Source organism: Tauraco erythrolophus, chromosome 18 (assembly GCF_009769465.1).
Source record: "Tauraco erythrolophus isolate bTauEry1 chromosome 18, bTauEry1.pri, whole genome shotgun sequence".
Lineage (NCBI taxonomy): Eukaryota > Metazoa > Chordata > Aves > Musophagiformes > Musophagidae > Tauraco > Tauraco erythrolophus.
In genome coordinates, this window is record NC_141482.1 from 736,452 (window position 1) to 754,024 (window position 17,573).

General features: G+C 40.7%; 1 protein-coding gene across 4 annotated transcripts in view; it reads left to right on the forward strand.

The window, feature by feature from the left end:
* PHF20 (PHD finger protein 20) overlaps positions 1-17,573 on the forward strand; it is a 68,645-nt gene that overhangs the window by 11,183 nt on the left and 39,889 nt on the right. For all 4 annotated transcript variants that reach the window (XM_086622674.1, XM_086622675.1, XM_086622676.1 and 1 more), the window contains exons 6-13: positions 799-913; positions 6,964-7,135; positions 7,348-7,432; positions 8,217-8,296; positions 11,528-11,915; positions 12,307-12,414; positions 13,363-13,539; positions 14,651-14,824. In XM_086622674.1, coding sequence (XP_086478800.1) covers positions 831-913; positions 6,964-7,135; positions 7,348-7,432; positions 8,217-8,296; positions 11,528-11,915; positions 12,307-12,414; positions 13,363-13,539; positions 14,651-14,824 — 1,267 coding nt within the window. In that variant the 5' untranslated portion in view covers positions 799-830. The remainder of the gene's footprint in view (positions 1-798; positions 914-6,963; positions 7,136-7,347; positions 7,433-8,216; positions 8,297-11,527; positions 11,916-12,306; positions 12,415-13,362; positions 13,540-14,650; positions 14,825-17,573) is intronic.

The following is a 17,573-nucleotide window of genomic DNA, read 5'->3' on the forward strand; positions in this document are numbered from 1 at the left end:
AAGATATAGCCTTCCTGTAAGGAGTACAGTATTGAATAAAACTTAACCATATTTTGAGTCTTGTGAGCTTGAAGACTGCGGGAATGGATCCTAATTTGTATCTTATAATTGTGGGAAATGACTGACAAAAAACTTGGGGAAAAAACAGCTCCTGATCAGGCTTTCTGCTAGATGTACCTTGAGAGAAACTACTTTGGCAAGATTTCTTAAACTTTACATTTGTTGGGAAGACTATTTTTATTTTCTGGTTAAAATGGTGAAGTGGGAAGAAAGCAATACAAATATGCCAGCAGTATAGACAGCCTTCTAAAATTGGTTAAAGAAACTACATATTTCTAACGTCTTTGAACTCTACTGCGTTTGTAGTGACAAGGTGACGTAGTGTTGTTGAGTGTTTCACTAACTTCCTAGCTGTTGGAAGATCGTTGTGTGTGTTTGCCCACTTCCCCTTCACTGGATTTGTTTTCATGAAAACTGGGAGGGGGGAGAGGATGTCATAAAACTTCTATCTCAGTTGGGAATAAACATTGGGTTGCAGAGTTCTTAATTAACCTGGATCTTGGACCGGTTGGCAAAGGTTCAGCTTCAATCTTTCATGGTCCAGTAGCTACCGTTTTGAACACGTTTTTGGAATGATTCTGCACACTGTCACTTGAGAACCCTTGTTTAAGAGATAATTGCCCACCTGCAAACAAAAAATACAGAGGTCCCTTAAAATCTAGCTTTTGGGGATTATGGTGCATAAGCTTATTTTGTGTATGTCTTGATTAGTGATTGATATTTAATTGCATTTTTCAGGGGAATAAAATCAGCAGTGTTGATATTACAAAATGACAAAACATCCTCCGAATAGAAGAGGGATCAACTTTGAGGTGGGAGCCCAGTTGGAAGCCCGTGACAGATTAAAAAACTGGTATTTTTTTAAAACCATTCATATTATATTAACTCTAAGTCTTTAATATCTTAAACATTTTGTATTGGTACAATATTTAGAGTCCTAGTCATTGGTTTGTAGGAAAGTAGTTAATCTATAAAAGTTTATATACCAGTGGTTGAAATGGGCGACAGATGCTGATGCGTTGTGCTACCCTTAAGTGTACTGGTGCTGTCTGTGTCTGGGAAATAGGACTGCGTGTAATTCCAGTGAGACTTCAGACTCTGGTATTCCTGAATTCCCATTTTAAATTCCATGCTATACACAGCTTGCAGAGCAGACGTCAGGAGGAGATAAATCCTTTGCAGTACAGAACACCCAAGGTAATTCCTCACTGCTTCCTTTCCTGTTGCTAATGTGAATTCATAGGCTTTAAAGTCTGATGGAAATTGTTACGGCCTGTGCTCATGTGAGGGTGGTCAGCTCTAGAATTAAAGAACTGGGTGAGGAAACGCACCATGAAATCTGCTGTGGAGCCTCTCGCGGACTTCGGTTGTGAGGAGGAACACTTCTCTTGACTAACCACTGTAGCAGGAAGGGGAAGAAGGGCCTAGAAGAAGTAGCCTAGTTACTTAGGCTAACTTTGAGCCTTCTAACTCTGCTCAGTTTAGGAAGTCAGCTCCAAAATTAGCATTTAATAATGATCAGTGAAAGAGGCATACGATGAAAAGTGCTGGAGACAGACTTCTTAAATATAGAAATGAACTGGGTATTGTTAGATCCTTAAGATATCTTCTCTCTCTTGAAGTCAGCTATAGTTGACTTTTATTTAAGAGTCTACATGGATTACACATGATTGTTCTTTAGGCTCTGGAACCTGCTGGCAGGTTAAGCGTGCAGAAGTCAGTGTTGAAAACCATCTGGACATCCCAGAAGGATGAAACGCTGCCTTAGACACGGGACTAGTTCCAGAACTTCTTGATTGCATGCAGAGTATTTGTCTGCTTTCCAGATACAAGGGGTTTGGAATTGTGAAAATGAGTAAACATAGCTCTTTATGGAAAGAACGTGAAGTATGAACACTAAATCGTACTTACATGTTATGTTGGCTTTCCTGTGTAACCAAGAGTTGTGTAGGTAGGGCTTTGATCTGAATCTGCATGCATCTTTTGTGCTCTCGAGCTTTGTTTATACAGCAAGAAAATAGTTGTGCCTACAAAAGTGAGATTTCTTAGCTCGTCTGTAATGTGGGCTTATTAAGGATGCAGTTTAGCCTTACTCATGGTCTATACTAATAACTTGTGTCCATGGCTGTGACCTTCTGACATGTTTGGACAGCAACAGAGTCTCAAAAGTATGGGAGTACACAGCTCTTACATGAGAAAATTTTGGGGGCAAATTCAACACCTACTGTACTTTCCACAAATCTCTTGGCTTAAGTTGAAATTTTGCATATGCTCCATATCCAAAACCGAGCCATGTTATTTGGTTTTTAGAAATGTGTGATCTCAACTGACCTGTCTTATGCTCAGTGTTTTTCAACTCTCTGATCTCACAACTGAGTTATTAACTCTCCAGTTCTGAAAGTTCTTGCTTGCTGAGCTCTTGAAACTTGGGTCAGAAGGTCCATGTTTCCCTTGACTGGCGATCTGCATGTGTTTCTCTTTTCATGATTTGTCAATCAAAATTTGGTTCACAGATAAGCTGGGAACTTATTTTCTCTTAGCAGTATCAGTGGTGACAGGCTAACGCACCTCCTCAGGTGTGGATTTGTGGTTACAAAACTTTCCATTTGCTGATACTTGCTTTTCCTAGTGCTAGACCTTCAGAGGTCCAAGCTTTTCTTGTGTGTGCTTTTTTGTTGCTGTGTTGGCACTTAAACATCAGCAGAAGTCCTTGTTTGATCAGAGGGCTGGCTTTGATTTGTGTTCAGTACCAAACCCAAACACACCAGTCAATTCGTGGGCCAGTATTGCTTCTCAAATGGCAGTAGTGCTTTGGAGGGTATTTCGTCTCAGAGCCCCATTGACCTGCCTTTCATGGCAGTGGCTTGTGCCCTGAAATGCTTGTTCAGGACTTTCAGGATGTTTAGGATGGTGATGCCAACCCTACTGAAGAGGAAAAGAATTTGTGTATGCCAGTGGAGCGGCCAGTGCAGAATCTGCTCCTTGCCAAAGTGCAAAGGGAATGTTGGATCTTCAGAGCTCTAACTGAAGGATGTTTTGTTGTATCTGGAATCATAATGTATTGGATGTGCACTTCAGTTCCTGGTGCAGTTGTCTGTCACCTCCTAGACTCGAACTCCAGGGAGTACAGTGAGTACTTTTGGTACTTGGCTTAGTTCTTAGGGCTCAGTTGATGCATCCAAGCTGTCATGAAAGGCTTGTGACAGTGGCTGTTGGCCTCAGGGCAGCAAAGGGGGAGAGCTGTGGCCATCAGGCAGTGTCTCGTGCGCACTGAAAGGTCTCTTGGTACACAGTGCTGGAGTTCAGAGGATGGAGTAATGGGACTGCTCCAGTAGTATAGTCCTAAATGGAGAAATCCTGAAGAGGCCAGCTGTAATGATGTACATGCACATGCTGTCCTGGCTGAATTGAGTTCTCAAAACGTTTTGCGTTGGCTCATTTGAACTCTACAGTGCTGGCTGGCTGCAGACATCCTCTCTTATCGAAGAGAGAATGAATTTGTGGTGAATGCCTGCAGTAGGCAAATGATGGCGCCTCTTGTATTACCTTGTTGTAATGACACCTCTTTCAAATTCTTCTGTCTGTGCAAGTAAAATGGATATGAAGAGACTTTTGATTCTGGCTGAGGCTCCTGAGTATTGAGAATGAGATTAGTATTGTTATTGTGCTGCCCTGTTAAGGTAGAGATTGGACAGTCCCAGGTCTGTTTTCATGCTGTCAGGACTTAGTCTCAATGCTGAGAAGATGAAACCCTGTTGCTATTGTCCTTCATAGCACTGGTTCTCCTGGATGCTTCCTTTTCTCTCAGTGCTGTTTTGACAGTAGTAAGCTTGTCGTGCCCTAGCCCAGAGAGAAAGTTTACAGTAATTCTGTTTTGGTATATAGGAAAGGAGAAGGGAGACAAGCTAGTCCAGAACTGAGAGATAGGAAGTCCTTCAGTCTGGACCCTGATCCTGAATTTCCAGATATTTACCAGTAGAGGATCGTTTTACACTTGATTCTACAACAAACCCATTTTCATAACGTTTGCTGTGCTCTGACAGCAGTAGTTTGAAGTTGCCAGTCATTGCCAAGCCCTGTCTGGTTAGAATTACGCTGTTGGAGGTTTTGATTGTCACTTGGGTTCTTACCAAAACTAAAGCTGGTAGTTTGGGTGTCTTGGAGGCTTTCCCTTGCTGTTTAGCCAGTGTATGAGGCCTTGAAAGGTACAAGCTCATCACTCCTTTTGAATTGAGCTGCAAAACTGCTTGTTTTGGCCTCCCAGTGTTGCAACAAGCTGTGTCTGATTTCGGCTTGTTTATTGCAGTGTGTTAGATAAATATTCAAATGGGTACCAGTTGGGATTTCTTACCCAGGATCTCAAAGACTGATAGTCAGCTAAATGCTTCCTTTGTAGTTTGGGGAAGGGTGTGTTGGACTGTCCCTGGGCACATGTTTTTTTCTGGCCTTAGCCAGGCTTCAGCTATCGGCCTTCCACTATGCGTGTCCTCCCACAGTATGTTTTCTTGATAAACAAGTCTGAATTTCTTTTAAGTTGCCTCCACCCCTTGGCATGTGCACAGGCTTTTTGGTGCTTATGTATGGATACGCTGTACCACTTCTGTATAGATCTGTGAGGACTTGTGCCTCCTGATGTGGCATGCTTGCTCAACGCTTGGAAGGCTAGGGAACGAACGTTGGAGGAACCTTTGGAAGTTCAGTGCTGTGTTTTGCATCTGAAAGGAAGGTGGTATCAGGGAGGGGGCTGTCAAGGTTTGCGGATAGATCTAGCACAGCTTCTAATAGGTTTGCAGTTCCAGCCAAGCACGGTGAACATGTGTTTACTGATGTTGGTTGCTTCAGAAAAAGATTTGTTCAGACTTGGCAGTGTGTTATCTAGGAGCTGGCTGAGAGCTCCAGTTCACCCACAGTGGCTGTCAAACAAGCTGAAACTCGGTCTCAGGTTGTGTTTTTGCTGTTGGTGATAAATCGGCATTTCTCCCCCATCAGGGAGTCTTTAGAAGGTGAGGTGGGATAGGTGCAGATGATACTGGTGCATGGTTCTGGGATGATGGCTCTTCTGGTGGAGAAGGTTCCTCCTTTTACTGAGTATGAAGCAGGGAACAGTCTTGCTTCATGCTTACTTGGCTCTTGTTGCTTGGGCTTGTCTCTTCAGTGGGAGGTTAGTGGATCGAGAGTGTTTGCCAGAGGTGGTTGTCTGCGTGGACTGGATTGTTAGCTTACTATTGAGCCAGTACTCTCACTTTTATCAGCTTCCCTCTTGATCTCTGGGAATCTGGACATGCCCTAGGCCTATTGCAGTCCTGATGGCAAAAGCGTCCTTCTGGCTAGTCTCTTGTTGAGGGCACCTGGAGATGCCTACCCCTGTTCTTGCTGCACTCTGCAGGGAACTGGGTAGTGTTTTTTGTTGTTACCTGTACTTAGTGATGGGCAGTTGCTGAGATATCCAAGAAAAAAACACGTTTAATAGAACTATGTTGTTATATGTGATACTTCCCCTCGCAAACTCCAGGGCAGTGCTCGGAGTTACCTAAATATGAAATACATTGACTGTCGTGTGAAGGAAGTTATTCCTTCCTCGGGAACTGGTAACCAGTTAGAGATGCTCATGCCGTAAGTATCTCACGTTAGTCTTCCTCTCCTCCGCAGCCTTTGCTGCACGTGCTTTGGCAATATACTGGGATGAACTAATGGTGTAGCTTGAGGCACGGGGCATAGTCTGGGGTTGTGGTGCAGGGCTCCAGCGTGGCCTGTTTGTGGCTCTTTTGGAACAAGTTGTGACTGGATGCATCTCGGATCTCCTGAAAGATTTCAGTTGTAGCTCGCTTTTCATGTGCCTGGAATTGTAAAATGCTGCTCTGTGGTGCATTAAAGTCTTAATTCTGACGTGTAGGTTTTATTTTTAGCATCAGGCTTGATCCTTTTGAGATGCCATTTCTTTCCAGCCCTTGTTCTGTCTTTTTAAGTGTGATTTATCAGGTAAAGAATACTCAGGAATTCTAGCCCTTTGTTTAAGGATTCCGTGGGGCTTTGCCTTTGTTCCACAAATAACTGAAAATACCGACAGGTGAAGATTTTCTCCTGGCACTAATATTGTGGAGGGGAAAACATCAATACTTGATGTTGTCTTCAGTTGGGATAATGAAGTATGCTACGATTCTGAAATACTTACTGAAGTTACAAATTACCAATGCAATTAAAGAAATGCGTAGTTTATAAAGTTTTCCTGATTAGAAATAACTGGATTTGATTCTTCTCAGATTCCTGTACTTCTATTATACTGAGAGATTTTTACTTTAAGTCTCAGGACTTTGCAGATGAAATATGACTTTGAGAATCTAAAACTTAGTTTAAGTTTAGGGTGCCTGCTAGACTTTTGCTGTTACACTGGGAAGATGATTCATGATGCCTGTTGATGGATATCTCAGAGAAGTGAGTGTATTGACCTCCAGGTGTGACTCTTGATAAGAGGGAGCCGAAGCTATCACTTCTGTGTATATGTGAAATTTCTAGGTGTAGGGAAGTTTTTTCTGACTTCTTGATCTCTAGTGATATTTTTTCCACCCTGGACTAAGAACTCCTTAGTTGTCTCCTCTTCCTGCAGCCAATGCTTGCCTTTGCTGTTGAGTTTTGAGAGTTGTCCTGTGCTGAGCTCATAGTCATTTTGTAGTGTCTTTATTGCTTATACGAGTGATACATCAAATAACATGAAGACTGTAGAAACTGAAAGGTGTTAGGGGTAGTAACTCGGCTCCCCATCACACCTGATCGAGCAGGTCTTCACATACTTTGCTTTTGATTGTGCAGAAGGCCCTGTTTGCGTGGTGTTTTGTACTGTAGTTAAGTGTCTGAGACAGCGTACCTTATTCTCAATTGAAATATTTTAATCTACCTTTTGACCAGGTATCCAGCTCACATTGAAGAAATTGATTATGAAGAAGGAAAAGTACTTATCCATTTCAAACGCTGGAACCATAGATATGATGAATGGTTCTGTTGGGACAGTCCTTATTTGCGTCCCTTAGAGAAGATCCAGTTAAGAAAAGAAGGATTGCATGAGGAAGAAGGTTGTGTGGTAAGTAGAAAACAGAGGACGTTTCAGTATGTAACAGTTCAATGTGCGGTTGTACGAGTTATGATCATTGAAATACTTCACTGTTGCTGTGTTGCCTGCTGTGTAAGTTCTATGACTTATTTTAAATATTGGAAAACTTAGAATTTTGATGTTTTAATGAAGTTGTATGTTTCAGTAATTCTGAGAAGAAAACACTTTTTACTGTTTTTTAGGGATTTCATATAAATGATCAGGTATTGGCATGCTGGTCTGATTGTCGCTTCTATCCAGCCAAAGTTACTTCTGTTAACAAAGATGGTAAGGAGTCACTCTTGGTTTTGTCATGCTTGTTAGTAATGCATTTCTAATTATATTCTAACCTTTTTGCTTAGGTGGAGAGACAGTATAGCAGACAGAAAAACAACTTTGAAAAGTTTTGGTTGTGGATTGTTTGGGTTTTTTTTCTCAATTATATGTTTTAGTCTACCATGAACTTTAACCTCTTATCCTTTTCATGAGATAAAAGAACTTTCTACTGGGATATCCAGTCAGTAATTGCTTTAAATATATATTTGGGAAAAGTGGTGGTTTCTTAAGTTGATTGTCAAGAGATGCATATAGCTGCAGTAAAACTAGTATCAGAGCTGCAAAAAGCCTTTACAAATAGGACGAGGTGGGGGGGAAGCACAACCATGCTTCTCTTTTTTTGAATATCAATAAGTAACTGTGAAGACTTGTTCTTGGGCTGTACTTTCTTTAGCTTGACTGTACCTTGTAAGGTCAAGGAGAAGTTGTCTGTGTAATTATCTGTTGGAGTATTCCACCAGAAATATCTTGAGGTGTTGTGAGAAAAATATACCTAAGGAGAACCTCTAAGCTTAGACATGTGCCTTTATGCTTGCTGTAATTATTTTTGGTAACTTCACTGTTTCTCCCTTAACTGGCCTGTGATATGACTTCTGCTGTTGAAGTTTGTAACACCACAGATAAGGCAGCTTTGATCTAGAGGTAAATATGCAGCTAGAGTATTGGAGCTGTTAGCAGATGTTCTGTTAAATAACTTCAGATCGTTAAACTCTTATGCTTTATTTTCAAATTTTAGGTACATACACTGTTAAGTTTTATGATGGTGTAGTTCAGACTGTCAAAAACATTCATGTCAAAGCTTTCTCCAAAGATCAGGTAAGTACTGTTTGTGCTACTAGTGTATTCTAAAATTAACAGTTCAGGTGGCTAGATTTGATGAATTATAAAATATGAAACAAATGAAACATCTCTATTGCTAATGTACAACATATTTGAAATAAAGTCTGTTAAAATGAAAAGGTTATGTAAATCTTCATGGTATGATTTGCAAAGCTCTCAGGTTCATGTTCTCATGAATGGACCACTTGAACTAAAGAAGTCATAGGCATATAAATCAAACAGTTTTCTGAAAATCATTGGAAGATTCAGAATGTACATACTAAAGCTAGTGGTAGGTTGTTGGAACACACTTTGGTTGTTCAGCCTGTTTGAGATTTGGTTTAAATACATGCGTCTTAAAAGTTAAGGAATGGGAACTATGGAGTGGTCAGAAACTATTCTTTCCCAAAGTAACTACTTGATTGTCTTGAGACTTTTAAGGAAGCTGTGGAGTAATCTTTCACCTCATAACTCGGAGAAGATAAGCTGGTTTTGCTAAACCACATTCTGCTTCTATGTTTTGGCTATTCTACCAACCCTTCACCTGCTCAGTGCTGTGGGTTCAACCTTCAGCTTCTGATGGAAACTAGTAGTGAGCCATTCTAAAAAAAAAAAAAAAAAAAAAAAAAATCATCCTGCTCGTGGTGAGGAGGAAGGAAGTGCTGCTTTGTACTTCAGTTTTCATGTGCAGGCACTTTGTAGGAAAAGCTGACAAGTTCTCGTCCTGTGTAATTTGCTTAAAACTTCTTAAGTACCTGCTTCAGAATAATTTCCATTACAGGAATGGTTTTATGTTTGAGATTTTGCCATACATTCCTGTGTGGTAACTGTAGCCTGTTGTTTTAGTCATGCCTTCTGCTTTTAGTTTTCTGGCACTTTTAGGTTTGAGCAAAAAATTGAATCCTTCTCCCCAACGCAAGTCTTAATATTCATTATTGGAATCTGTATTTAACGGGTACAGTTTAAATGTGTCACTGTTGTGAAGAGGCGTTGGAGGTCTTCAGGTTTGTGCCAGGCTGGGAGGGAAAACTATTTCGGATCTGCCACAAAATGCTCTTAATAGCTTTCAAATGGTAATATTTGTACCTGGTTGAGGGTTAACTAATACGCACACGGGAACTACCTGAGGGATTTTCATTGCCATGAGAAATATTTCTACCATATTTAACTTTAAATACAGGAAGTTGAACAATCTTAAGAAATATTCTGCATAAGAAAGACAAAATATTTTTGTCTCTCCTTTAGGGAGTTTCATATTTCCGCATAGCTTTGAGTATTTTTGAAATGAGTTTAAGTTTTCTTCTCCCTTTAACCGCTGATCGGAAAGATTTCTGTCTTAACCAAAGAGATAAGTTGTGCTAGAACACTTTGTTCTGTTCTTCAGCATAAAAAAGCATAAGGGGAGAATTTCCTAGTGAGCTCTGTTTACACAATTGGAAGTAAAGTTAAAAAAGAGTTGAGCTATAGAAGAGCTCAAGATTGTTGTGAATGTAAGTTATTTCATGTGTGGTAAAATGCTAATGACCTGCACAGTGTGGGTGTACTTGTGTAAGGACACACAGCTTTTAAGAGTTGAGTACCATCGAGAGGGAATTCAGACACACAGTATTTATGGTTCAGTTTCTTGAATAATTTGATTAAGGTGGTTCATGTGTGTTCCGGTACCACATACTTGATTCAAATCGGATGGTTCTATGAGCAGCACAGCTGATGAAACCTTATGTCTGAGAGTTGGTTTTTGAGGTGTGGGGTGGTTTTTTTTTTTGTTTTTTTTGCTAAGGTTTGAGTTTCCACTGAAACTTCTCCCATAGCTGTGGCATTTAAAGAATTTAGAGAAGACAGATTTTTTGATATCTGGTAAAAGTGCTCAGACACCTAAGAAGGTGAAAGACTTTCTTCCTCTTTGCTTAGTTGTTTTCATGGAATATACAGCAATTTGATCTCACATTTTTAAAAAGAGATTTGTCACCTCTGTGCCAGCTATGATTGAAATAATGCCGTAGAGGGTGGAGCAGATTGAACATTCACCATTTTATTGCATCAAGATTATTTCTTAGGACCATGGTCTGAAAATGGCAATCTTAAAAGGTATCAGTTCATGTAAGCCACATATAGACAGGAAGATGGAGGGTGGGAATAGGCAATATCTAGGGTAGTACAGGAGACAGTGACTCTTATGTGTATTCTCAGAACTTTGTTCAACTGAAATCAGCTGATCTGCTTTCTTTCCCCAAAGAGATATCAAGAGATATTTAGACTTTCTTGTCCTCTGATCCTTGTTCAAAGTTTAAGCTTGTTGTGCCTTGCAGAACTATGGCTGGGAAGAAGTATCGTTGCTCTTCAGTGCTTCAAGTTATTAGGCAACAGGAAGAGGGAAGTTAGTTGAACTAAAGGCAGTGTTGACACATGACTAAATATAAATTATTAATCCAGACACAAAGTTAGAGGGTTTCTGTTCATCAGAGCAGAGAAACTCTGGGACAGCCTGTAGCAGGATCATTGGAAGGGGAAAAACCCCAAAATCAACATTCCGCCATGGGTGGTATTAATATGAAACCTGATCACAGAATGGAAAGGATGTGGAGTAGCAGTGAGTGGTGTTACAGGGGTGTTCTTCCTGCTTTGCTGCTGGTGTGCAGGAACTGTGGGGAAGTGAGATTACCGTTGAATCAGTAGCTTACTGGCCAGGGACTGTGAAGGATTTTTATGTCCTTACAGGCTGAACACAAATTGGAGAAAGACAAAGCATAAAGTTTTGGTTTTAAATTTAAATGTGTAAATAGCAGTGATAATTACAACCTAAATACTGGTCTATCTTGAAGGAGACGCTTTCGTGAAAGGAAGACAGTTTTTACATCCAAGTGATTGGGCCGTTTGGCCTTCTCTGTGCTCTTGACTCCCACTCTTTCGTCGGTGTTCCAAGTAGGCTTTAGGTAGTATTGCGCGAGCTGGTTTGGCCTTAGCCTGCAGATGAGATAGAAGAAACAGCAAATCTCTTACGCTGTTGAGTTGTGAAAAGAGAGGAACTGTTGCACTGTCCTTGTAAAGCTGCCTGGGTCCTTGGCACAGTTCAAGTGCCTCTCAGTTTTAATCTGTGGGTTGTAATAGAGTATATGGCTTTATCCTTTGAAAAATTGGACAAGGATGCTAGACTGCTAAATGCAAAGGTGGAGGAGGACTTTCAGATGACAATAAGTTAATTTGCATCTGTCATTCTGTTTATTCTAGAATATTGTGGGTAATGCTAAGCCTAAGGAAAGAGGTAATGAAATTCCGTCATCTCCTGAAAAGCGGGAAAAATTTAAAGAACAGAGGAAAGCAACAGGTAATGCAAAGAAAGACAAGGATGAAAAGACATTAAAGACTGACAAGAGAATTAAGCAACCTGATAAAGAAGGAAAATTGATAGTCATCTCGGAAAAAGGCAAGGTCTCAGAAAAGAATATATCTAAGAATGGAAAAGAAGATAAAGAGAATATATCAGAGAATGATATGGAATATTCAGTAGATACACAAATTGAGAAGAAGCCTGAGAATGACAATGTAAAGAGTCCACAGGAAAACGCGAAAGAAACTAAGCGAAAACGTGGAAGACCCCCGATAACACCTCCGACAGGTATGTAGCTAAACTGAAATGTTTAGACCATATGTCAGAACCCTTCCAAACGTACCTAAAGAAGTGAAAAGTATCTCGCTCTTTCACAGCCTAAGTCTCTAGAAACTATGGAAGAGTTTTAAACTCATCTTTGCTCGGCCTTGGTTAGGACAGCTGAGGGCGTGCTTGTTAGGTTTGTAGCCGCAGTGGTTTGGTCAGAGATTAGATTGAGACAAGTAATCTTCATACATTATAAAGCATGTCTGCAGTAGGAGTAGATGCTGGTGTATTGACTTCGGAACGCCGGGTGAAACTGTATTTGTGCAAGTCCAGTATTTGAAGTTGGGAAGCTTGTTAAAGAGTTCTGCAGCTTCATATCCAGACAATTTTTGTTCTCTATCTAAATATGTAGAGCCAAGTTCTCAGACACTGCAGCCCATAACTTTGGAGTTAAGACATCGGAAAATACCTAAAGGAGGTGAAGTTCCATCAAAGCGTCCCAGGATTGAAAAAAACTTGTGTGAGTATTTTTTGTATTCAACTTTCATAGTATTTGTACATGTAAGTTCTTGAAGCTTAAGTGGAGGGGGGGAAAAATAAGTCTGTAGTATTAACCTCGAACTGTGATACCTGAAATGGCTGAAATGCAGCACCTGTTTATCCTAAATTGGCCTTCATATGTAGCAGCATCATGCTCAAATTCCCTCCCAAATCTTGGAAACTGTTTTTGGATGAAGGAGCCACAAGCTGTAAGTCTTCATGGAGAAGTTCATAGACATAGGGCATATTGCCTCCAACACATAGGAGGTTATAAAGCCTTTTTCTAGTTGTAGAAACTCTTTAGTTACTAGATGGAGGATCTAGCACATTGCTTAGCAAAGAAACTTTAATACCAAATAAATATTATGTCACTGCAGTCTAATAGCTTCTAGTGTAGTGATGTTGAAGAACTTGAGTGTGTTGATGAGAAAAGAAAATTACATTCTGTATAACAGTATCATGAACAAGGAGCTGAAGATCTGAAGACGACCGTCTTTCCCTTCCTTAGGACCACAGAGTCTTTAAGCTCCAGTGTGTATACGTTATCCAGCTTAGGGTCAGACTTGTTTGTGTCTGAGTTGTCTCATCTAACTTCTGGTATTACGTCTGTGGGACAGTTGCTGTTCAAAGCAGTGTTTTACCAGTAAGATACTGATCTCTATTCTTACTTCAAATCTGTCACTAAAAGAAAAAGTCGAGACACCTATAAGATAGGTTTCTGCTTTATTTTTATGCTTATTTATAACTGTCAATATAATTGTTGCTTTTATGGAGAAGTCTAATCACCAGGGCTGTCCAGCTTTTGCTATTAACCTCAATCCTTAAAGAACATGCTTTCAGACTGTCACTGGGAGGGGAGGTCTTTAAAGTTTGCTTTTGAGCAAATGGTACCATGCAGTTACAGGGTTACTAAATTTGTCTGTTCCAGCTCAGGGAAAATTGAAGAACTCTTCAGATAACCCTGAAAGAGACCAGATCAGGAGACGATCTTCAAGACTCTCATCCAGTATTAGCCATGAGATTTTAAATACAGACCATGTCACAGCTTCAACGGAAATTCAGCCTTTGAAAGATGCAGGATTTAACCAAAAGGAATCTGAGAGGGGTAAGCAGCAGATTTGTGGTGGCATGGCAGTCATCGGGTTGTTGCAAACACTATTTTCACTTGCATAACTTGCAGGCTCGGTATCTGCAGTTAAAACCTGATTCCATCAGCAGTGTGGAGAAAACTCAAGGAAGTTTCTCTCTCTCTGCTGCCGTGATTGCCGCCTTTTGCTTTTGATTTCTTCTCCATCAGTAACCCTGGCCTTTCCCTTGCATGATGGGAGCTTTTCCAGATGAGGGATAACTGGCCTTGTGAAAGGAGAGCTCCATAGACTGTAAAATATCTTAAAGGAAATGTTGTGATTGTGTTTTTTTCCTTTTTTTTTAAGGGATGCTTTTATACTTTTGAAAATGAGGTAATTACAAAGTGTTAATGCTTTTAGATTGAAGAAGTAACCCAAATGCTAAATTTAGAGTTTAATCCTCTTGTTGAACACTAAACCCACCAAATAAGATGCTTTTATTCTTTGACTGGGTGGAGATGGTGCTCCTTTTTCTGCCCTGTGCTTCAGTGCCTTTCCCTTTCAGGGAGAGTGCTGATAATGGTGTGAGGAGACCAGTCCCATTTTAGGCTGTAAAGGTTTAGCAGCCTGTGTTTCTAAGCAGCTCTAAATTCAGAGGATTGCTTCAAGTAGGTATGTTGTGAAAACTTCATCTTGTGTTGATACAGCGGTGAGCAGCCCAGAATCACAGAATGTCAGGGATTGGAAGGGGACCTCAAAGGATCATCTAGTCCAATCCCCCTGCCTGAGCAGGACCACCTAGATCAGATCACACAAGAACGCGTCCAGACAGGTTTGAAACATCTCCAGAGAAGGAGACTCCGCAACCTCTCTGGGCAGCCTGTCCCAGTGTTCTGTTACCCTTACTGGGAAGAAGTTCTTCCTCATGTTTAAGTGGAACCTCCTACGTTCCAGCTGATATCCATTTCCCCTTGTCCTATCATTGGATGCCGCTGAGAAGAGCCTGGCTCCATCCTCATGACAGTCATGACAGCCTGAGCATGGATGGCTATTTGTCTCTGCTCTGGTGTTACGGACACACACATCAGTGTTCTAGAAGGCGCTTTTGTGTGTGTTTTTACTCAACGAAAATTTTTTCCTCCGTTCTAGTCCAGTTAGAAATTCCTGTTGAATCTGACCAAAGTTTCAGTGAACAAGGATCTCCTGGAAACACATCACATAGCACAGCACTCAGTACGGATGCCAGTCTACAGGAAGAAAAAGTTGAAGACGCTGAGTCTTCCTCTGTTACTGTCAGAACTCCAGAACCTTCTGCTGCTACAGGTTCAAATTTTGATTTTATATTTTATATCAATGCATTTCGAAAGGCAGCTGACACCAGATGTTTCATGCTTGTACGAGTGTCACTAACAAAAATTGTGTCTTCTTGCAAAGATAACCATGGGGGAAAACACTTATTTCTCTTCCTTATGGACTCGGTTTTGATCTTATGCTTTGGAGATTGATTGCAATTTCCAGAAAATGGAAATCATAATTTTTAAATGACTGGGTGTAATATTTTTAGCATGTGAATGGTGAAATTAACCAATGCTTGCTTTCAGGTTATAAGTTAAATGTTTGTAATTCTGGATTAAGTTGAACTAACATCTTAAAAGATCAAGTTATTTTGTAATTTCTGTGCTACAGGTATGTGGTAGCATTGATATTTAGGAATCCTGATTGTGCATTTCTATATCCTTATATTTTGGCCTCTGTTATACTTGAGCCCTAGACTATTTAGAGGTTTTAATGCAAATTTATGAAATAGTTCAAACATTTCAGTGTCTGTCTTAATAATGTATGTATTCTGTTTTCTCTTAGCTGGAGACTGTGCTTACCTTGCTTTTTCAAATTAAAATTTCCTAGACAGATAGTGGACTGTGCTAAAACAGTGCTGTCCTGTCGTTATTTTTCTTAACTTTAATACTTGGATCTGCAGCTAACTGGAGAAACTTGAATGGCAAGTTCTCTAGTTTATGCTGTATTAAAGAAGCTTAATTTTAAGTGAAACAGAATTTGGAGGGATTTACAGTTGGTTAGCATTGCTAGTCATCTGTATATTCTAGTTTTCATCCTGTTTGGCTATGCCAAATTTACCCTCCTGCTTGCACGTGTCGTCTTTCACACACTCTCGTGTAACTGTACAAGTGGGATGTCCTCTCCCTTTGCCACTGATGTGCATCTTCAGTGCAGGAAGGAATTTACTCTTTTCCTTTGCTTGGGTTTGATGTGTAAATGGTCTTTTACTATTTAAAAGTCGGAGCTCTTTTGATCTTGCTCTCCTTCCTAACCAGGTAGATGATATATCCACCTGTGTTCTTTCTAACTGTGCTTTATCCAGAGTCTCTTTGGTTGCTGTGCGTTGGGGCCGTGCCTTTCCTTCCCTACGTTCTAGCTGTAAGTTCAGAAGATCGGAGTGGCTGCAGGTTCCTTGTGCTAGTCAGGTGGCTGTGTCCTTTTCGATCTGTAAAGGTTCAACTTTGGGTTGAACTCTGTTTTAACTGATGGGCTGTAGCTTGCTTTGGTTCATGAAGGCAAAACCACTGTTTGGGTTGTACCTGAACAGAACATTAATCTCTGCAATACCGAGGGAACGCCGTTACTCTGTGTTGGCTCTGAGTACATGAGCTATTGACAGCCTGCCTGCCAATCTCCGAAGCGAAGGAAGGATGTAAAAAGTGTTGCTCTTTCCAGTGGCTGTGAATTTGTTTCTCCCCGTCTTGTAGTAGGTAGAACCAATTTAACGTACACTTTAAAGTTTAAGTTGAATACCTCCTCTGAGCAATTGCAGCATAACGTCACTGGTTTCCCTGAGTTCATCTGCTGACACCTGGAGAAGCCCCTTACGAGGGCTTGTCAGGTACTGCTGTAGTAGTCTGGATTAGCCAGACTGGTACCCTGACAGTGCCAGCAATGTTTATAGCTCTTTTCCTTTGGAATTTGAAGTTCCTCTCCTCCGAGGTGCCCTTGAAACTGAACGGGCATCCTTGAATGTAGTTTTGTAATTTAAGATGAACAGCCATGTCCAGTTTGCAAATTTTCACCCTGGTGTAGGTTTTGTGGATGGCAGGAGGGACTGTCTGCCGTAGCAGTGAAGGAGCATTAATTTTTTTTCCTCCTTCGTTGGATCTCTGGAAGATGTCCCTGGAGTTCTTAACAGAAAGATGGCAGATGCTTGTGTCACTGGGAGTGCAAAGAAATGCTGAAAAGCAGTGATGCTTCTTGATGCTGTTGGAATCTTGCGCTTCAGGCCAGCAGAAAGAGCGACGGTGGCTGTTGCGACTCCAGTTGTAGACGTGGGAGAAGGTGTGCAGGTACAGGCACGGTGAACTGAATTGCTCCGAGGTGAAGCGTGCAGGACTTGCACCTTAGACACAGCTCTTCTAAGAGCTATAGCAGGTCATAGCAGTTCTGAAAATTGAAAGAATTTCTAATATGCCTGAAAATACTCACTTTTCAGCCTCTGACAAGCTATTTAACAGAAGAGAAGATGTGGCAGAGCTTCCTGCTACAGCGAATTCAGTCACCTTTTGGACATGCTTTGTGTAGGAAAACAGAATGATAATATGCTTTTGAACTTCAGTGATCTTGCATGACAAATTTGCTACATTTCTCAGTGTGTTTTTTAGCTGATAACCATTTAGCCTTTTATTTTGTAAATTCCTGCAAACTTTCAGTTTGAAGTGCAGCATTTTTAAGATGACGCTTTTCTTTTGTATAATCTTTTTAGGTACTTGTTGAACTACAGATTGACAAACCGTAACGTTGTGTCACGTTTTGAGGTCAAAAGACCAGTCTATCAGTGTCCCAAGTCAGGCGAGACCCTTGGGTCTGACTGCCCCTGCCTTCCCTTGGCAGCTTGGTGAATCGGAGGGTGATTCGCCCGCTTATTAGGGACTGACACTAGTAGTATTATGGGCCAAATTCCTTATAATAAGTCAAACGTTTCCGGAAACATACATATATATATATATATATTTATTTTATTTGTGACAGAATACAGGTTCGAGGATAGCCGGTGATAGTGACTGAC